The 21,451-nt window shown below is 46.8% G+C and overlaps 2 protein-coding genes across 2 annotated transcripts in view; both read right to left on the bottom strand.

Moving 5' to 3' along the window:
• The window catches only part of LOC114444887 (uncharacterized), a 110,986-nt gene that overhangs the window by 42,854 nt on the left and 46,681 nt on the right, over positions 1–21,451 (bottom strand). The gene's annotated exons all lie outside the window — the stretch shown is intronic.
• On the bottom strand, positions 14,344–16,631 carry LOC114444923 (V-set domain-containing T-cell activation inhibitor 1-like). Its single transcript, XM_028419822.1, has 3 exons — positions 15,789–16,631; positions 15,356–15,694; positions 14,344–14,724 (listed from the first exon to the last, which is right to left on the bottom strand). The coding sequence occupies exons 1-3, from the start codon at positions 16,111–16,113 to the stop codon at positions 14,600–14,602; spliced, it is 789 nt and encodes a 262-aa protein (XP_028275623.1). The 5' UTR covers positions 16,114–16,631; the 3' UTR covers positions 14,344–14,599.

Here is a 21,451-nt window from a genome sequence, read left to right as displayed (position 1 = left end):
TGTCGTTTGTCTCTCATATTAAGCAGGTCTCCAAGACCGCTTTCTTTCACCTGCGGAATATTACTAAGATCAGGAGCATCCTCTCTCAGAGTGATGCTGAAAAGCTCATCCATGCTTTTGTCACTTCAAGACTGGACTACTGCAACTCTTTATTGTCAGGATGTCCACATTACTCCATCAACAGTCTGCAGCTGATCCAGAAGCAGCAGCTAGAGTTCTGACAGGAAGCAGCCAAAGGGATCATATCACTCCTGTCCTAGCGTCTCTTCACTGGCTCCCAGTGGACTCAAGAATACACTTCAAGATCCTTCTTCTAACCTACAAGGCTCTTCATGGACTGGCTCCATTGTATCTGCAGGACCTGATTGTACCATATGTTCCTAATAGGACACTCAGATCTCTGAGTGCAGGTTTACTAGTAGTTCCTAGGATTCATAGAAGTAGAATGGGAGGACGAGCTTTCAGCTATCAGGCACCGCTATTATGGAACCAGTTACCAATCTGGGTCCGAGAGGCAGACACTGCCTCCACCTTTAAGACTAGACTTAAAACTTTTCTGTTTAGTAAGGCGTACAGTTAGCCTTAGACCTAGTGTGTAGCACAGCTATGCTGCTCTAGGCCTACGCTGTCGGGGGGCACAAACATGATCCACTGAGCAGTTTCCCTCTCACCCTCTAACCTCTCCTTTTCTCTCCTTAGTCTGGCTCACACTGGTCTGAAGACCTGCATGCTGACCTTACCTGACGGTAATATCGTCTCATAATCTGTGTTTACTGTCTTCCTCGTAGTTCTGTGCCTTGCTCTCTCTCTCTCTCTTTGCAAGACCTGCATGCTGACCTGCAGTCCGGCCCCTGATCTCTCCTGTGCTCATCGACTTCACTAGCCCCTGCTGCTCATCTTTGCTATCAAATTACTATTCCTACTTATGGACTGACGATATATATAGATATCTATTACAATATAATCACTGTTTCATCTTGCTGTCATGTTTGCTCTGTACTGTATCATGTTTGTATCATGTTTGCTCCTCTCTCTCTCTCTCTCTCTCTCCTTCATCCTCTCTCTCTCTCTCCTCTCTCTCTCTCCTTCATCCTCTCTCTCTCTCTCTCTCTCTCTCTCCTTCATCCTCTCTGACTAGCAGCAGGACTGGTTCCCCCTTAAGTTGATGGGTCCTGCTCAAGGTTTCTTCCTCTTAAAGGGAGTTTTTCCTTGCCACAGTGCTCTTAGGGGGGTTCCTGTGAAGCGCTTTGAGACAATGTCTGATTGTAATATGCGCTATATAAATAAAACTGAATTGAATTGAATTGAATTGAAATAACAGATGTATAAAGCAGATAGGCCACGCCCACCTAATGCTAAGCTAATACCTTTCAAATATGCAGGCTCATAACTTCACAATAGACAGGTTGATTAGGATGATTGACACCTCTATTAAAAGGTCAGAACCTCACTGAGCCAGAGCACCGGCATCATGACTGAGGCTCATTATAGAAACACAGCTGGCAGCGTGACACCAGCTCCATGCAGAGTCTGACATCAGTCTAGCTCTGTGTTCATCACACGGAACAAGGAACTACTGTCACGACCTGGTGTTTTAGTTCTGGTTTTGTTTCCTTGTTTTGGGTTTTTAGTTTAATCTGTGTTTAGTTCTTGTGTCTTGTCTTGTGTTTCCTGTTTTGCTTTGGTAGTCCTGTCCTCCCTGTGTATTGTCTTGTGTTTTACCTCCTTGTGTGATCACCTGCCCTGCCCTAATGTGTGTCACCTGTGCCTCGTTGTCTTCCCTGGTCCCTTTGTATATAGTCTGTGTCTTCCCCTCTGTCTTTGCTAGTTCGTCTCGTCTGGTGTAGGGTTTGTTTCTAAGTCTTGTCCATGCCATGCCATGCCTTGTTCCTCGCCTACCCCATGTACTTCTGCCTGACCTCAGCGTGCTCCAGGTAGAAGCCTCGTTCATGCTTTTTTTTTTGTTCTTGCCTTTTTACGCCATGTGCCTGTTTTTCTTAATCTAGTTTTGCCACGTGAAGTGTGATTTTTAGTTTTGTATTGTTTTGCCCTCCTGGTTTGAATAAAGGAGCTTTTGTTAGCTAACCGCTCCACGCCTCTGCATTTGTGTCCTCCCTCCTGACGAACCCTGACAACTACGGACACTGTAGAAATGTAGTGGAGAAGAAAGGACAGGTAACAGCTGCAGCATGGAGTCAGAGTAGAAAGTATGTGCTGTTATTTTTACTGAAGTACAAATACGTAAAATTACTTAAGTACAGTAACAAAGTACAAATACTTTCCACCACTGGTCACATAACATCAACATAAAAAGAAAACAAAAGTATTGTTTTGCTAGCATTTAGAACAAAACTATGTACAGTAGGGATGCACCAAAATGAAAATTCTTGGCCGAAACCGAAAAATGAGGAATCCAAGGCTGAAAACCAAAACACTGAAACAAATCGTATTAAGCCAATTATTAGTACCATTGCATTTATGGCTATGACTGTGTACTAACCTCACTAAAATCAGAGCATTGCAAATGCATAACTTAATATTAATGTTTCAAAGAATAAAACAATTATATATATGAATAATAATATATGAATTTATATATTATATATTTTATATATATATATATATATATATATATATATATATATATATATAAGTATTTATATATTCATTTAGCACATTTCAACAAAGCACAATATAAAATAAAATAACTTAGATTGACCCCACTCATGTGTACATTATGTGTGTGTTGTATTTGGATACTTATATCTCCATATTTGTATCCATGCATCATATTGTGCTCATACTGCGTACTGTACTCTGATTTGGATTATAGTGACACTTATACTCTGATACTCTGTACTTAACTGCATTTAATGTAACTTGATACCTCTGGCATAAGAATTTCCTTCGGGATTAATAAAGTTTTATCTTATCTTATCTTATCTTATTTAAACAGGGCTACTGCATAAATAAACATTTAGTTAAATTAAAAAATGTCCAGCAGAAAAATAAATGTGATGTCACATATACTGTAAATCAGAACAGAACAGCCTGTCTATGATTTTTTGAGGCTCTGCAGGATCTGACTGAACACATCTGACAGTGAGGGCGCGCTGTGCACTTTTCTGTCTCCAAGCGGTTCTACGCATCCACACGGCCTGGCTCTTTATACCGCAGATGAATACCGCGATGAAGTGCAGAGAATCCTTTAATCTCATTAAAGCGCGTGCTGGCGGACTACGAGTGTCATGACCTGGTGTTCATTTATGGTTTTGTTTTCCTTGTTTTGGGTTTTTAGCTTAATCTGTTTAGTTATTGTTATTTTCCTGTAGTTCTAGTGTTTTGTTTCTCTGGGTTTCTGTTTAGTTTTTGTGTCTTGTGTTGTGATTCCTGTTTTATTTTGATAGTCATGCCCTCCTTGTGCTTTGTCTTGTGTTTTACTTTCTGTGTTTTCCCGCCTTGTTGATTACCTGCCCTGCCCTCATGTGTGTCACCTGTGTCTCGTTGTCTTCCCTGGCCCTAGTGTATTTAGCCTTTGTCTTCTCTGCACTCCCTGCCAGTTTGTTTCGTCATCACCCAAGGGTATTGTCTTGTCTTCGTTCCTGCCTTGCCTTGCCACCGCCACAAAACCCAGGTTGTACCTTGTCATGTGTTAAGTCCTTGTTTTGCCCTGCCTTGCCTCATGTCCTCGTAATTCTAGTTTTGTTTTGCCATGATATTTTTACCACGTCAAGTGTGATTTGTAGTTTGGAAACCCTGACAACGAGTGTACTTTTTAAAGTTTTCACTCAGCGGCCCGTCTCTTTGCTTAGAAGACCCTTTAGTGCTGCATTTAAAAGAATGACATCAGCTGCAGATGCATCAGAGGAGCAGATCTCTTTAGTTAGCAGCTCACATGAAGCAAGAAAAGACACCTCACACATGCTGGAGCGTTGTCACAACAACCTCCTGTTCCAGCTGAGTTGTTTTCGGTCGTAAATTTTCGGTGGCCAAAAATTCGGTGCATCCCTAATGTACATGGAAGAACAAATAAGTAGACAATGGGGTCAGACTATGGTTTGTTACACCCAACAGGGGTGTGAGCTAACTTCCCTACTTAAATAGAGGAAGATGCTGAACCAGCTATTAAACTCCTCCTTCAAAAGAGCCATCGTGTCGTCGCCATGCTAGCCTGGCTAGCTTGGTTGCACTGGGACGATTCGACCTCAGCAGATTTTGCAGAATTCGCAACAAGGTTCAGTTTTTTCGGAGGCATTCTGCTACTTCTAGAATGTGATATCCACTCACTGTGACTACACCCCCTCTGAAAAGATACTGAGCCTGGACTCTGCTCATTCAGAGGAAGACCACTTCCTGTCCATCTGTCATGATGTCTCCTCCAGAGTCTGGATCTGTGAGGTCTGCCAGGGAGCCTCCTCTGATCCAGGACCTCCTGCTCCTGGGAACTGGATGCAGAGCTGCATGCAGACTCAGTCTTTATCAGACCAGGTTTTCCTAAGAAACCCTTCTCCATAAAGACCCTGACACCATAACAGGCAGCACTTCACTACGACTCAGTGTGACCTTTGGTGACCTCTGCTGGTCTCATTACTGCCAGAAACAAACAGTCTGGTTCAAACCCTGTTCTGGTCTCTGGATCAGGTTCTCTTTCAGGATAACTGAATTTTAGAACTCACCGTTTACATGGAGCTGCACTTGTTTCTTCATCAGGCTCTTTCTCCACCTGTTGTAGACGGTGCAGGTGTAGGTGTCTGTGTCTGTCCATGTGGGGTGTTCCAGGGTCAGACTGAGGTCTCCAGTTCTCAGCAGGTCTTCATTCATCTTTGTTCTGTTTCTGTAAACCTGGTCCTTCTCTGCAGGTCGGTCAGAGCCGTTCTCATACACGTGGACTGTCCTGAATCTACTGTTCCTCCACTCCACTTTAGTGATTTTAAACAGGTGAGCTGTGGTTTTAAATGGCAGCTGGACAGACTCCACCCCTGAGTCCACCTCCACCTGGGGGACTGAGAGACAACAAAGACCAACATGAGCTGTGAATTAAGATATTTTGTATTTTTTAAAACCTGTTTTGTTTTGGAAAATAAATGAAGTACAATGCTCCAAGAGATTCAAGAGTGCTGGTTGAGAGTGTCCGTGTGTGAGACGGACACTCTCAACCCCTTGATGAAGAACCAAGTTTTAAAAAGTCCAGACAAGCTGTACAGACCTTCCTGGTCCTTCCTTCTTGACTTGTGTCTCTCTCTGAGGACCCTCAGCTCCATCAGTGTCTCTGAGGACAGACCTGGTGTCTTCAGGTCACCTGACGTCTGTCTCATCTCTGACAGATTTTGACTGAGGACAGGGGGCTTTACCTGTTTCACAGTTTGCACCTCCTCATTTAAGACACTGGAGGACAGAGGAGCTGACACTGAACAAACTGAGACTTCCTGTCCTGGATTCATGGATATAATGAGACATCAGTGAAATATGACACACTGTGTGTGTGTCAGTTAACAGTCTGATGTCTCATCAGTCTGTCCCTGAGGCTCTGAAGATCATTTAACCCCAGTAAACATACGTATTGTTGCTCTGTCTAATGGCCGTCTGTTCAATACCCATAATGCTGTTTGCCATCCTCACCAGATTGAGATTTGGTTTTGACTGTAAGGTTCCCAAACCAGCAGGTGATAAAGTTCCTGAATACAGTTTCAATGGTAGCTCTGTAAACAAATCAACATTTCAACAGTCTGAAGTCGCCGCAGGAAGTGGAGGCTATGATTCAATTCAATTCAGTTTTATTTATATAGCGCATATTACAATCAGACATTGTCTCAAAGCGCTTCACAGGAACCCCCCTAAGAGCACTGTGGCAAGGAAAAACTCCCTTTAAGAGGAAGAAACCTTGAGCAGGACCCGTCAACTTAAGGGGGAACCAGTCCTGCTGCTAGTCAGAGAGGATGAGGGGGAGAGAGAGAGAGAGAGAGAGAGAGAGAGGATGAAGGAGAAAGAGAGAGAGGGAGAGAGGAGCAAACATGATACAAACATGATACAGTACAGAGCAAACATGACAGCAAGATGAAACAGTGATTATATTGTAATGATATCTATATATATCGTCGGTCCATAAGTAGGAATAGTAATTTGATAGCAAAGATGAGCAGCAGGGGCTAGTGAAGTCGATGAGCACAGGAGAGACTGCAGGTCAGTATGCAGGTCTTGAGACCTGCAAAGAGAGAGAGCGAGAGCGAGGCACAGAACTACAAGGAAGACAGTTAACACAGATTATGAGACGATATTACCCAGTATGATCCAGACTAAGGAGAGTGGAGGAGAGGTCAGAGGGTGTTCAGAGGATCGTGTTTGTGCCCCCCGACAACGTAGAGCAAGAGAGACTTCACGGGCCGGACTGCAGGTCATCATCCAGGTCTTGAGACCAGTGTGAGCCAGACTAAGGAGAGAAAAGGAGAGGTTAGAGGGTGAGAGGGAAACTGCTCAGTGGATCATGTTTGTGCCCCCCGACAACGTAGGCCTAGAGCAGCATAGCTGTGCTACACACTAGGGCTGTGTCCCAATTCAGGGTCTGCATCCTTCGGAGTGCGCATTTTAAGGCCGCTTACGTCACAAAGCTGCGCGAAGGCTGTCCCAATTCGCCAAAAGTCGAAGGGTCCTTCAAATGCGTCCTCCAAATGCGTCCTCCTTTTGCCTGAATTTGGAGGACGCATCGCTACCATCCTTCGTGGCCTTAAATATCCCACAATGCTTTGCGGGCCTACTTTTTGTCCAATAGTACGATGACGGACCAAGCGAGCGGCAGCGGCAGGAGTGCCGAATTCACATTTAAATGTAAGTAAAGAGCAGTAGTTCGAGAGTTTTAAAATGCTAGTAGTGACAGCGGCATTAAAAAAATGAGTTTTATATTTACAAACATGACGTCCTGTTGATACGAGGCGCTAAAACTAAACGCTTTGATTGGATGTTGTTTCTTGTTGTTTACTGTAGTATAGTATAAAGTATAGTTCACGTGAGGAGCAATATTATCGTTATTATATCAAACGGTCATTCTGCCTGTTGTCATTTTGTTGAAGGAGGAGCAGAGAGAAACAGAAGAAACCTGACAATTGATAACGGAGGAGATGAGGCTGGAGAGGGAGGGAGAGAGAGAGAGAGAGAGAGGGAGAGAGAGAGAGAGAGGGAGGGAGGGAGAGAGAGGGGGAGAGAGAGAGAGGGGGAGAGAGAGAGAGGGGGAGAGAGGGAGGGAGAGCAGAGAAAGAACGGACAGACCTCAGCTCATACAGAGGATGGTGGACAGCAGTGATTTTATGTTCTGTTATTTAAATGTTACTTATTAAATTGTATATTAAATCGTTCTTGTCTCTGTGTTCTTAAACTCTTCTAACCTTGTTACATTATGTGTTTTCACCTATTTATAATTGAAGTAAACTTTTGAACAACTTCTCAGTGGCCACAGTAAATCATTTATTGTTCTGTTATGTACAATATTTACAAAGACACAGAACATTTCTAACTATTTACCAGTGGGCATTATGAAAATGTGCAGTTTATTATTTATAAAGATCAGCAGAAAATACTATTCACAAAGAACATATATATAAATGTTTGGCTGAGCAGGAGTCCTTGGTGCTTCTGGACTGGACGATGCCACGATGAAGACCTTGGAGTCCTCTGGCTGTGAGTGGGACATCATCTGGGGGAGGGGGGTGTCTGTCTCCTCTGTCCACCACATCGTCCATCAGGGTTTGCAGAGCTGACGATCGGCGGCTGCCATGTTACTAAAGATGTTTTTAAAAAGGGCAAAAATAAAAATAATAACTTCAACAGAGCGGCTTCCAAAGCAGCTTAAAATATGAAAAGCTATAAAATATGTATCCTCACCCTCCAAAGGGGATGATGGTCAGTACACCTCCTCCAGGACAGACAGCTGGTCCTGCAGGGAGCCCCACTCTCCTCCACCCAGCAGTAATTCTCTGGTGCAGTGACAGACCTGATGCTTAATGACACATTAAAGCAGTGGTTTAATACAGACCCTGTATCAAGTCTTACGATTGAATCAAATATAAATTACATTTAATCATATTTGTCTATCTACTGGTTATATATCTAGCGTTTGCTCAGTAACTGGTATATTAATTATGATCAATAATATGGTTAAACAGCAGCTTACCGTCACCTCCCCACTGCGCTCTCCCAGCCTGAAGAAAATGAGCCGTCACAGGTTTTGCTGCCGCTGGAGCCGCCTCTCCTCTTCCTCCAACAACAAATAAATATATTAAAATATTCCAAATGTCTAAATCCACACTGTTGTCCCGTTTGTTGTCTAGTCCGTGTTGTGTCGCTGTCGCTGCTTTTGTTTTTCCCGGGGCAAAATTTATGACGTCGCGCCACAATCAGGAAGTGATTTGAAGGCCAGACCGTCCCATTTACCAACGGTGGAGGATCCTCCGGAGGATCCTCAGGAGGACGCGGCCTCCTGAGACCGTGTAGGCTGCGTCCTCCGAAGGATGCAGACCCTGAAATGGGACACAGCCTAGGTCTAAGGCTAACTGTACGCCTTACTAAACAGAAAAGTTTTAAGTCTAGTCTTAAAGGTGGAGGCAGTGTCTGCCTCTCGGACCCAGATTGGTAACTGGTTCCATAATAGCGGTGCCTGATAGCTGAAAGCTCGTCCTCCCATTCTACTTCTATGAATCCTAGGAACTACTAGTAAACCTGCACTCAGAGATCTGAGTGTCCTATTAGGAACATATGGTACAATCAGGTCCTGCAGATACAATGGAGCAAGTCCATGAAGAGCCTTGTAGGTTAGAAGAAGGATCTTGAAGTGTATTCTTGAGTCCACTGGGAGCCAGTGAAGAGACGCTAGGACAGGAGAGATATGATCCCTTTGGCTGCTTCCTGTCAGAACTCTAGCTGCTGCTTCTGGATCAGCTGCAGACTGTTGATGGAGTAATGTGGACATCCTGACAATAAAGAGTTGCAGTAGTCCAGTCTTGAAGTGACAAAAGCATGGATGAGCTTTTCAGCATCACTCTGAGAGAGGATGCTCCTGATCTTAGTAATATTCCGCAGGTGAAAGAAAGCGGTCTTGGAGACCTGCTTAATATGAGACAAACGACATGTCTTGATCAAAGATAACTCCAAGGTTCCTCACAGTCGTACTGGAGGCCAGAGTAATTCCATCCAGGGAGAAAGTATTATCTGATAAACTAGTTCTGAGATGTTTCGGTCCAAAAACAATGACTTCAGTCTTGTCCGAGTTTAATAGTAAAAAGTTGGAGGACATCCAGTCCTTTATGTCCTTTAGACACGCCTGTAGTCTGACTAGCGGCTCCGTTTCTTCAGGCTTCATGGATAAATACAGCTGGGTATCATCAGCATAACAATGAAAGTTTATGCCGTGCTTCTGGATGATGTTTCCTAGAGGGAGCATGTAGAGGGTGAACAGGATCGGTCCGAGCACAGAACCCTGTGGAACACCGTGGTTAACCCTTGTACCTGTGGAAGACACATCGTTAGTGTGAACAAAATGAAATCTGTCAGATAAATATGATTTAAACCAGCGCAGTGCTGTTCCTGTAATCCTGATCTCGTGTTCCAATCTGTGTAGCAGGATGCGATGGTCTACGGTGTCGAAGGCAGCACTGAGATCCAGTAGAACGAGTACAGAGACGAGACCCCGGTCCGATGCCATGAGGAGGTCATTGGTGACTTTAAGCAGTGCTTAAAGTCACTATGATGGACTCTGGCGCCACCACCTTCCACCTGTGTGTACTGACCAACCACCTCACTCACTTCAACTGTCTCACCTCGGCCTGTCTGAGCAGCATCTACACCACCCTCATGTTCATGGTGTTAAGGTGGCAGCTAGTGTGCAGTGTACTGTGCAGTGTGGAGGATGCTGCTCTGGCTGTAGGAGAACTAATCAGACCAGGAAGTTCTGGGTGTCATTGCTCTGTCCTCTGCTGTTCCGTTGTCAGAAACAGAACACCGCTCCTCTGGTCCATGCGGAGTAGAGCCGGCTCGCGTAGGACAAGCCAAAATCATATGGCCTTCCCCACCACAACCAAAGCACTTCAGATCACCAGAGGTAGCAAAGAGCACATAATCAAACCCGTCAACTTTAACATGAAACCGATAATCAAACAGCTGATCACAGTTACTAAGAATCATGTAAAGCTGTCTCCTATGAGACACCACGTGCTTCAATAGTGGAGACTTACAACCTGAGAGCTCCTTTTTAATTGGAGACAATTCCTTATCAGGAAATCGTCACTTACTGATCCTAGTTGCAGGTTGCTCCATATATATTCCATTCACACTGATCCCCGTCTCCACAAGTTTAGAAACATGCTCAATCTTTTCCCCAACAAAACAATCTGTTCATCCGGGCAGCAGATTTCACAGACGCAGGCCCGATTAGTTCTCCTACAGCCACAGCAGCATCCTCCACACTGCACGGAGAACTAGCTGCCACCTTAACACCAAGCTTCAGAGTGAGCATGGAGAGACCATGGTTGTTGGGTGCCGTGGCATTCACCCAGTCAGCCAACACACTACATCCAAATACAAATGACACTACAGAACCTCAGTACGCAACACACGGCTGTGTGCTGCAGAAGTTCTCTCGGTCATGTGTCTCATCAGTGACGATGACGACGTGGAGTACAGAGGACTGACGCAGAGCTTTGTGGACTGGTGTCAGTGAAACCACCTCCTGATCAATGCAGGGAAAACCAAGGAGATGGTGGTGGACTTTCGCAGACGACACTCAGCCCCCCCCTCACCGGTGAACATCCAGGGAATGGACATTGAGCAGGTGGACTCTTACAAATACCTGAGTGTTTACCTCAACAACAAACTGGACTGGACTCACAACACAGACGCACTGTACAAGAAGGGCCAGAGCAGGCTCTACCTGCTGAGGAGACTGCGGTCTTTTGGAGTGAAAGGGGCACTCCTGAAGACTTTTTATGACTCTGTGGTGGCATCAGTCATCATGTACGGTGTAGTCTGCTGGAACAGCAGCATCACTGAGAGGGACAGGAAGAAGCTGGACAGAGTCATCAGGAAGTCCAGCTCTGTCCTGGGCTGCTCTCTGGACTCAGTGCAGGAGGTGCTGACCTCCTCAAAACTGACCTCTATGCTGGACAATGAGTCCCACCCCCTGCAGGACACCCTGTCAGCCCTGCACAGCAGCTTCAGTGGCAGACTGCTCCACCCTCGGTGTGTGGAGGAGAGATACAGAAGGTCTTTCCATCCTTCTGCTGTCAGACTGTATAATAAACACTTCTGATAGGAGCAGTATTCACACACCACACTGTACAATAAACTATTTATTTAGTTTATTGATGCACTATGTACAGTTTATAAACCTTCTACCTCCACTCACCTGTGCAATAACTGTTAATATGTAAACTCTTTCTTGTTTGATTCTATTTATATATATATTGTATATATGAATATTTTTATTAGTAGTTTAATTTATGTATATAGCTTCTCTTATCTTTTGCTTTCTGTATCTGCAATGTCCCCATTGTGGAACTAAGAAAGGTTTTCTTAATCTTAATCTTAAAGGTTGGGTAGGAGATTTCATTCTGATGCAGTTTTTGTTAAATTAGTGCAACTTCTCTTTACAATCTGATAGCAACCGATTAGTTCAGCAGTTTCTCATTAAAACAAAGAATATGAATCATCTGTGGAAGCTATAAAACACTAAAAACATCAGCCAATCCTCCGGGTGGACCCTGCACGGATTATTGGCTGGTTGTCACTCTCTTCCTGCTCTGCTTGCACCAGAGAGGTACGTGCATTATGACCGAAGTCACAGACCGCAGCTCGTCTTCAGGTGATGCGCATCCATGTGATTGGAGGCGTGGCTTCGGGGTGAGCTCCGAGAGAAAGGGGCGTGTTTACTTTTAAATCTGGCTGACTCTCACTGAGTTTTAAAACCTCCTCCCCTGCCTTTAAAAGAACATTTAGACAAAGCACTCACACATCTTCCACTCGAAGAAGAAGACGTTCTTCCCATGCTCCCCTCGCTGCCTTAAAGAGGCTTTCCTCTGTCTAACACTATTCCATAAATAACACAGAGCACAATGATCGATTTTGTAATCGTGTCAGCTGACCTTCGACCTTGTGTTTTGGACACTCGGGTGAAGAGAGGGGCTGAGCTGTCAACTGATCACTACCTGGTGGTTAGTTGGATCCGTTGGCGGGGGAAGAGGCTGGACAGGCCTGGCAGGCCCAAACATACTGTGCGGGTCTGTTGGGAGCGTTTGGCCAAACCTTCTGCTAGGGAGATCTTCAACTCCCACCTCCGGGAGAGCTTCACCCAGATTCCGAGGGAGGCTGGAGACATTGAGTCGGAGTGGACCATGTTTTCCACCTCCATTGTCGATGCAGCCGTCCGAAGCTGCGGCCGCAAAGCCTCTGGTGCCTGTCGTGGCGGCAATCCCCGGACCCGGTGGTGGACACCGGAGGTCAGGGATGCCGTCAAGCTGAAGAAGGAGTCCTATCGGGCATGTCTGGCTTGTGGGACTACTGAAGCAGCTGATAGGTGTCGGCAGGCCAAGCGTGCTGCAGCGAGGGCAGTTGTAGAGGCAAAAACTCGGGCCTGGGAGGAGGCCATGGAGGAGGACTATCGATCAGCCTCAAAGAGATTCTGGCAAACCGTCCGGCGCCTCAGGAGGGGGAAGCAGTACTCTGCCAACACTGTATTCAGTGGAGGTGGGGAGCTGTTGACCTCGACTGAGGGGGTGGTTGGACGGTGGAAAGAGTACTTTGAGGGTCTCCTCAATCCCACCAACATGCCTTCCATCATGGAAGCGGAGGCTGATGACTCAGTGGTGGACTCGTTTATTACCTGTGCTGAAGTTGCCGAGGTAGTCAGAAAAACTCCCCGGCGGCAAGGCGTCGGGGGTGGATGAGATTCGCCATGGGTATCTTAAGTCTCTGGATGTTGTGGGGCTGTCTTGGCTGACACGCCTCTGCAACATCACGTGGCAATCGGGGGCAGTGCCGCTGGACTGGCAGACCGGGGTGGTGGTCCCTCTTTTTAAAAAGGGGGACCGGAGGGTGTGCTCCAACTATAGGGGGATCACACTCCTCAGCCTCCCTGGGAAAGTCTATGCCAGGGTACTGGAGAGGAGAATTAGGCCTATAGTCGAACCTCGGATTCAGGAGGAGCAATGTGGTTTTGTCCTGGCCGCGGAACGCTGGACCAGCTCTATACCCTCCGCAGGGTGCTGGAGGGTTCATGGGAGTTCGCCCAACCAGTCCACATGTGTTTTGTGGATTTGGAGAAGGCGTTCGACTGTGTCCCTCGCGGCATTTTGTGGGAGGTGCTCTGGGAGTATGGGGTCCGTGGCCCTCTGCTGAGGGCTGTTAGGTCCCTGTATGGCCGGAGCAGGAGTTTGGTTCGCATTGCCGGCAGTAAGTCAGACCTGTTCCCGGTGCATGTTGGACTCCGGCAGGGCTGCCCTTTGTCACCGGTTCTGTTCATAATTTTTATGGACAGAATTTCTAGGCGCAGCGAGGGACCGGAGGGGATCTGGTTCGGGAACCATTGGATTTCATCTCTGTTTTTGCAGATGATGTTGTCCTGTTGGCTTCATCGAGCCGGGACCTCCAGTGTGCACTGGGACGGTTTGCAGCTGAGTGTGAAGCGGCTGGGATGAGAATCAGCACCTCCAAGTCTGAGGCCATGGTTCTCGACCGGAAAAAGGTAGTTTGTCCTCTCTGGGTGGGAGGAGAGCTCCTGCCCCAAGTGGAGGAGTTTGTGTATCTCGGGGTCTTGTTCACAAGTGAGGGAAAAATGGAGAGGGAGACTGACAGACGGATCGGTGCAGCTTCCGCAGTAATGCGGTCGCTGTACCGGTCTGTTGTGGTGAAGAAGGAGCTGAGCCGGAAGGTGAAGCTCTCGATTTACCGGTCAATCTACGTTCCTACCCTCACCTATGGTCATGAGCTCTGGGTAGTGACCGAAAGAATGAGATCGCGAATACAGGCGGCCGAAATGAGTTTCCTTCGAAGGGTGGCTGGGCGCTCCCTTAGAGATAGGGTGAGGATCTCAGTCACCCGAGAGGAGCTCGGAGCAGAGCCGCTGCTCCTCCACATCGAGAGAAGCCAGCTGAGGTGGCTCGGGCATCTGGTTCGGATGCCTCCTGGATGCCTCCCTGGGGAGGTGTTCCGGGCATGTCCCACTGGGAGGAGGCCCCGGGGAAGACCCAGGACGCGGTGGAGAGACTATGTCTCTCGGCTGGCCTGGGAACGCCTCGGGATTCCCCCAAAGGAGCTGGAGGAAGTGTCTGGTGAGAGGGAAGTCTGGGTGTCTCTGCTTAGACTGCTGCCCGCGCGACCCGGCCCCGGATAAGCGGTTGAAGATGGATGGATGGAACACAGAGCCTCTTTGGAACTTTGATCAGAAAGAACTGAACTAAAATGGCAGCATGAAGAAGAAGAAAAGCAGTCAGACAGCAAAGCTCACACTGCTCAGAGGGGTCCTGCTGTCCAGTTTAACAGACGTCTTTGTGAGCCCTGTCCCCTCCACAGTCCAGGAGACTTCTTTGCCCCATGATGTTGCAAAATTCATGACTTGCAATGATTAAAGAGACTCACCTGACATGAAATGGTGCCGGAAATGATATAAGAGACCACCAGAAACAACCACAACCAGGATCAGGAGAACCAGGAGAACCAGGAGAACCATGGCCCAGATTGGAAGTCTCTCTGTGGAGGAACACAAAGAACAACATGACCTCTGACCTCTGTATACAGCAGGTGTCTCTGTGTCCTCTGTGAGGACGATGAAGTGCATATCAGAGGGAGGAAGGAGCCTCATCCTGACTCAAGGGTCAGCAGCTAACTGCTAACACACATGCAGAGGTATCACCAAAAGTAAACGGACACCATGCACAGAACAGCTCAGTATGGACTCCAGGAGGGAGACAGGAGCCCACCCTGTCCACACCAGGGGTGGTGGTTGAACTTGGAGGGCCTGTCCTGGAACCTGTCTTCAGCTTCCTGGTGAGCTTTGTCTGCTGTGTGCCTGAGAGGATCCTGACCAGCTGGGTCTCAGTCTGGTATCTCGGACCACGAGGACTGCAGCAAAATGACAAAAACCAGCGCATCACAAGGGACTCCACTTCCAGAGGAAACACTGTCTGCATCAAGCTCACTACATCAAGGACTCCTCCCACCCTGCCCCTGGACTGTTGGCAGGTGCTTCAGGATCCTCCAGACCAGGACCTGCAGACTGAGGAACAGCTTTCCCCCCCTTGCCCCCTGTGTACCACTGTGTGAGACAAATAAAGTTTGATTTAATCTGATTTCTACACATGCTGCTGGTGTGCTTGCTGACCTTTGACCTCCAGCCGTACGTCTGTGTGTCTCGTCTCTTCTCCAGCCACAGTGATGGTGCAGGTGTAGCTGCCTCTGTCAGTAGGACCTGGTTTTCTCAGAGTCAGACTGAAGTCTCCAGTCTGTGCAGCATCAGGGTTCATGGACGTCCGGCCGCTGTAGGCCAGGTTCTGGTCTGTCAGTTCATCCTCTTCTTGCTGACGCTGGTGGACGGTTGAAGCCCTGAGGTCACAGCGAGTCCAGACCACTGTGGAGGGTCCAGATACAAAAGGGATGTGGCAGGGCAGCAGGACGGACTCCGCCCCCTCATCCACCGTCACAGTGAAGTTCTGTCTGTGAACTGTGAGGACACAGAGACGGAGACATGAACCAGCTGACCTGTGTCTGCAGCACTGACCTCTGCTCACATGTGAGAGCAGCTGTGTGTGTCTGACCTTTGACCTGCAGCTCTATATCTGCCAGTTCTCGTTCTTTTCCAAACGCTGTGATGGTGCAGGTGTAGGTTCCACTGTCAGAGAGGCGGGGCTTCCTCAGAGTCAGGCTGAGGTCTCCAGTCCTCAGAGCATCAGTCTTCATGGATGTTCGGACTTTGTACCCCTGGTTTTGGTCTGCTAGTTCATCACCAGCCCGGACACGCTGGTGGACGGTTGGAGGAATAAAGCCGTAGCGGACCCACACCACTGTGGGGTCAAGAGGTACAGAAGAGTCCTGGCAGGGCAGCAGCACTGACTCCGCCCCCTCATACACGTCCACAGTCATGACAGAGGACGCTGTGAGGACACAGAGACAGACAGTAAAGTGAGCTGGCTGCTGTCTGCTCAGTGTGAGGACGGTCAGTCAGATAAACTCTGTTCACACATTTAACAGACACTGAAGGAAGAAACAGAAACTGTCCTTAAAGGTAGGAAACGTCATGAATGTAGTTTAATAAATGTAGCGCCTCTCTAGCTTAACGGATTAACATGAGAGGTGGCTAACCTGAGTTCTTTAATTAACTTCTTTAAATGTACCTTATGTGTATTTTTTATTTTATTTTGACTCTCTCTCTCTCTACGGAGCAATACAAACCAGCAACAGAAAATAGGAATTATTACCCTTTCACTTAGTAGTTTACCAGGTAATTAACGCTTTACTTTCCCTTCAAAATAAATAAAAGTGTTACCTGACTATAAGAAACACCCAAAATGCTCAATAACAACACTGGGGTTACTGGAAAAATAAAAAAATGTTTACTCTCAATACATAATTTCAAACCATAAACACTCTTAATCAAACAGCAAACAAAAAAATGTCAGCAGATAACAAAACACTCCAGTAGACTAATTAAGGGCCCAAATAAAACAACCTTATTCTTTATAAGCCGGCAATGGTCAATAGTCATAAGAACCAAAATAAAACGTTGCTGGCCAGGCCGTCGCTCTGTGCGTTGTAGCCGAAAACAAACGGCTCCTTCGCCCGCAGGCAAAATAAATAAAGTCAAGGTACCTGTACGCTGAGTTCACACACGTGTGCAGTCCAAACTCCGTCCCAACAGCAGAAGAGGAAACAGAAGACCCACACCAGCCACACCTTCTCCTCACTCGGTACAGCTTTGCAGAATATTTGGTCCTGTTCTTCACGTCTAGGTCCCGCACCGACTCCGCCACTTGCGCTCGTGGACCGCCAGCCTCCCAGCCAAGTCCCAGCACGAGAGTCAGCTACTGATTTAGCAGCTAACTAATTAGCCTTGATCTCCGTCGAATATTCCACCCGAACGGGAAAAACGCTAACACTGTCCAGTCTTCAGAAAGAGTCCATGTTGAACACTTTCACCCGAATGGTGCTAGAGTCTATCAAAATCCATAAAACAGTCCAACTATCTCCATCGCTCCTCACACGCTCTTTACTCGCCATTCTCCATCTTGTTCCTTCTTCTTCTCTCTAACTTCAACTTCAACCCCTCCCACTCTCCTTTGACCTCACACGTGATTCACTCACGTACAATGTTTATATATATAAAAAATAAAACACAATCCCCTGTGTCATACACATTTTACAGGCCACTTCCAACATAAATAACATACATGCCAGCATAACAATAAATGCAATAAACAGTAAAATAAAACTATCAAAAAGAAAACACAACATCCTTATTGGCTAATGAATTTATCCCTTTAGTTTAATCTACTGTATATCAACTCATGGACAAATTATATCCCAACCGGGTTACACCCTCCCCCATTTAAATGTCTGAGTGTCCTCATCAGACACAAATATATGGAGTATGGGCATAATAACTAAGTCTCTAGTGCGTTCCAATTTTTATGACAATACCCCGGGGCACTATGGTTAAAGGTCTGTCACTTGATTTACCCATCTCATCATATGAGAGTCTAATAACAGGCTTAATGGCTCTTTTCGGTCTAGGCTCAGCTCTAGCCTCTAGTCCATCTTCCAGAATCTCATCGAAAACGTCAGCTCTACCAGATCCCTTGGGTTCATTATCAGAGCAGCCTTCCTCCTCCCAATCTGAGATTTCATCCATAGTCACTTCAGGATCTCTGCCATGCTCTTGTTCATAACCAGGTGTTGTTTCAGGGCCATGACTATGCTCTGGTTCAGAGTCAGGTTCCACATCCATCGCTGGCTGATCAGTTTTTACCACATTATGGGTGGACTTTGCCTGGCTATCTCTGTGAGTAACAAAATACTCCATGTCAGAGGACGAGTCAGAGAACTCCTGAAACCTTTGTGTCTCTGGAACCACTTCCCTTGGTTTCCTTTTTTGACTATCAGCTCTGGTCTTGGGCTTGGCTGGCGTGCTTTCTTCTTGCTGGATCGTTGGCATTCGCACAAACTGCCCAATAGGAAGAAGGTGGTCTCTATGAATGGTTTTGGTCCCTGATCTCCCATCCTTCCGTTTTATTTTGAACACCGGCAAGTTTGGCATTTTCCCAATGACAACATAAGGTTCAGGGATCCACTTACTCTCCAGCTTGTGCTTGCCTCTCAAACCAAGGTTCCGGAGCAGAACTCGGTCCCCAATCTCCACAGATTGAAAGGTTACCCTACGATCATACAGCCTCTTGTTTCTTTGGTGCCTTTTGTCTGCGGCATCAGATGCTAGCTTATAAGCTTGCTTCAAGTCCTCTTTTAGCTGGTTGACATAGCGGGTGTGACACACCTCTTCTGTTCCATCAGGGGATGTTCCAAAACATATGTCAACCAGGAGTTTCGGTTCTCGCCCAAACATCAGATGATAGGGGGAATAGCCAGTGGCATCACATCTCGTGCTGTTGTATGCATGAACCAGATACGATACATGCTGGCTCCAACTACGTTTCTTTTCCCCACCCAGTGTACCAAGCATGGAAATCAAAGTTCTGTTGAACCTCTCCGGTTGTGGATCCCCTTGTGGATGATAGGGTGTGGTACGTGACTTGCGTATCCCCATCAGATTCAGCAGTTCTCGGATCAGCTGGCTCTCGAAATCCCTTCCTTGATCAGAATGAATTCTCGATGGAAGTCCATAATGGACAAAATATTTTTCCATCAGGACCTTTGCCACAACCTGTGCTTTCTGACTTTTGGTGGGGAAAGCCTGAGCATATCTAGTAAAATGATCAGTGACCACTAACACATTACTTATGCCTTTAGAGTCTGGCTCCATTGAAAGAAAATCCATGCACACCAAATCCATAGGCCCACAGCTTGTGATCTGGTGTAATGGAGCAGCTCTCTGAGGGAGAGTCTTGTGGGTAACACACTCCCCATACTTCTGATATACTGTCCTACATCTACAGACATCTTTGGCCAAAAGAATCGGCTGCGGAGCAGGTCGACAGTTCTTTCCTGTCCAAGGTGCCCCAAGTCATCATGCATGGCCCGCATAACCATTTCTCGGAACTCACTAGGAAGAAGGAGCTGACTGACCTCCTCTCCGGATGGTCTTTTACTAAAACGGTACAGCAATCCATTTCTCACAGAAAGCTTCCCAGCTTCTCTTCTCAATCTTGCCAACTCGGGATTGTCTGTTGTCTCATGAGCCCAGTGTCCACTCTTTATTGCCTGTATAGCTGGTCCGATACTTTCATCGTCTTCCTGAGCCTTTCTTAGCCTCTCCCTAGGCAAGAGTTCAAGCGACCTTAGCTCCAAGTGGGTCGGGCAGGCATACAGCTCCGGCACACATTGTGAAGACACACCAAGCTGAGCGGCATATATGGGGACTGAATGGGGAGATTCAAGAATGCAGGCTCTCTGACACACAGTCTTGACCCCAGAAGGCGGTATAGTCACCCAACCATCTTCAGCCGCATCTGTCATGTTTCTTGACAATAGGTCGGCATCAACATTCTGCCGACCTGGTCGGTACTGGACATCAAACTCATACGTTGATAAAGCAGCCAGCCAGCGATGCCCTACTGCATTGAGCTTGGCTGTAGTCAGCACGTAGGTAAGAGGGTTGTTATCAGTGCGAACAGTGAATCTAGCTCCATATAAGTAGTCGTGGAACTTGTCAACCATGGCCCACTTGAGAGACAGGAACTCTAACTGATGTATGGGATAATTTCTCTCCGCTGTACTCAGTTTTCGGCTTGCAAAAGCCGCAGGACGCATGCCTTCAGGGTGTTCTTGATAAAGCACTGCACCAAGTCCTTTCAAACTTGCATCAACATGCAGTATGTAGGGTTGTTGTGGATTAGCAAAAGCCAAGACAGGAGCATGTGTCAAACAGTCAATAATCTTATGGAACGCGTCTGTGCAGGACTTATCCCATCTTTGCCCAAAGGGCTCTGACTCTTTCATGTAAACTTTGGTTGCATCTGGGACTAGCTTCTTGCTCTTCTGTGTAGGAGCATATCCCTTAGTGAGGTCTGTCAATGGCCTAACTATAGCAGAATAGTTCTGTATGAAACGTCTGTAATAGCCACAAAAGCCAAGGAATGACTGTAGCGTCTTCAAATTCAATTCAATTCAATTCAATTCAGTTTTATTTATATAGCGCATATTACAATCAGACATTGTCTCAAAGCGCTTCACAGGAACCCCCCTAAGAGCACTGTGGCAAGGAAAAACTCCCTTTAAGAGGAAGAAACCTTGAGCAGGACCCGTCAACTTAAGGGGGAACCAGTCCTGCTGCTAGTCAGAGAGGATGAGGGAGAGAGAGAGAGAGAGAGAGAGAGAGAGAGGATGAAGGAGAGAGAGAGAGAGAGAGAGAGAGAGAGGATGAAGGAGAGAGAGAGAGAGAGGATGAAGGAGAGAGAGAGAGAGAGGATGAAGGAGAGAGAGAGAGAGAGAGAGGAGCAAACATGATACAGTACAGAGCAAACATGACAGCAAGATGAAACAGTGATTATATTGCAATAGATATCTATATATATCGTCGGTCCATAAGTAGGAATAGTAATTTGATAGCAAGGATGAGCAGCAGGGGCTAGTGAAGTCGATGAGCACAGGAGAGACTGCAGGTCAGTATGCAGGTCTTGAGACCTGCAAAGAGAGAGAGAGCGAGAGCGAGGCACAGAACTACAAGGAAGACAGTTAACACAGATTATGAGACGATATTACCCAGTATGATCCAGACTAAGGAGAGTGGAGGAGAGGTCAGAGGGTGTTCAGAGGATCATGTTTGTGCCCCCCGACAACGTAGAGCAAGAGAGACTTCACGGGCCGGACTGCAGGTCATCATCCAGGTCTTGAGACCAGTGTGAGCCAGACTAAGGAGAGAAAAGGAGAGGTTAGAGGGTGAGAGGGAAACTGCTCAGTGGATCATGTTTGTGCCCCCCGACAATGTAGGCCTAGAGCAGCATAGCTGTGCTACACACTAGGTCTAAGGCTAACTGTACGCCTTACTAAACAGAAAAGTTTTAAGTCTAGTCTTAAAGGTGGAGGCAGTGTCTGACTCTCGGACCCAGATTGGTAACTGGTTCCATAATAGCGGTGCCTGATAGCTGAAAGCTCGTCCTCCCATTCTACTTCTATGAATCCTAGGAACTACTAGTAAACCTGCACTCAGAGATCTGAGTGTCCTATTAGGAACATATGGTACAATCAGGTCCTGCAGATACAATGGAGCAAGTCCATGAAGAGCCTTGTAGGTTAGAAGAAGGATCTTGAA

The sequence above is a fragment of the Parambassis ranga genome, chromosome 13 (assembly GCF_900634625.1).
Source record: "Parambassis ranga chromosome 13, fParRan2.1, whole genome shotgun sequence".
NCBI classification, from domain to species: domain Eukaryota; kingdom Metazoa; phylum Chordata; class Actinopteri; family Ambassidae; genus Parambassis; species Parambassis ranga.
Note: the sequence above shows the minus strand (reverse complement) of the source record. Positions and strands in the feature narration are given on the sequence as shown.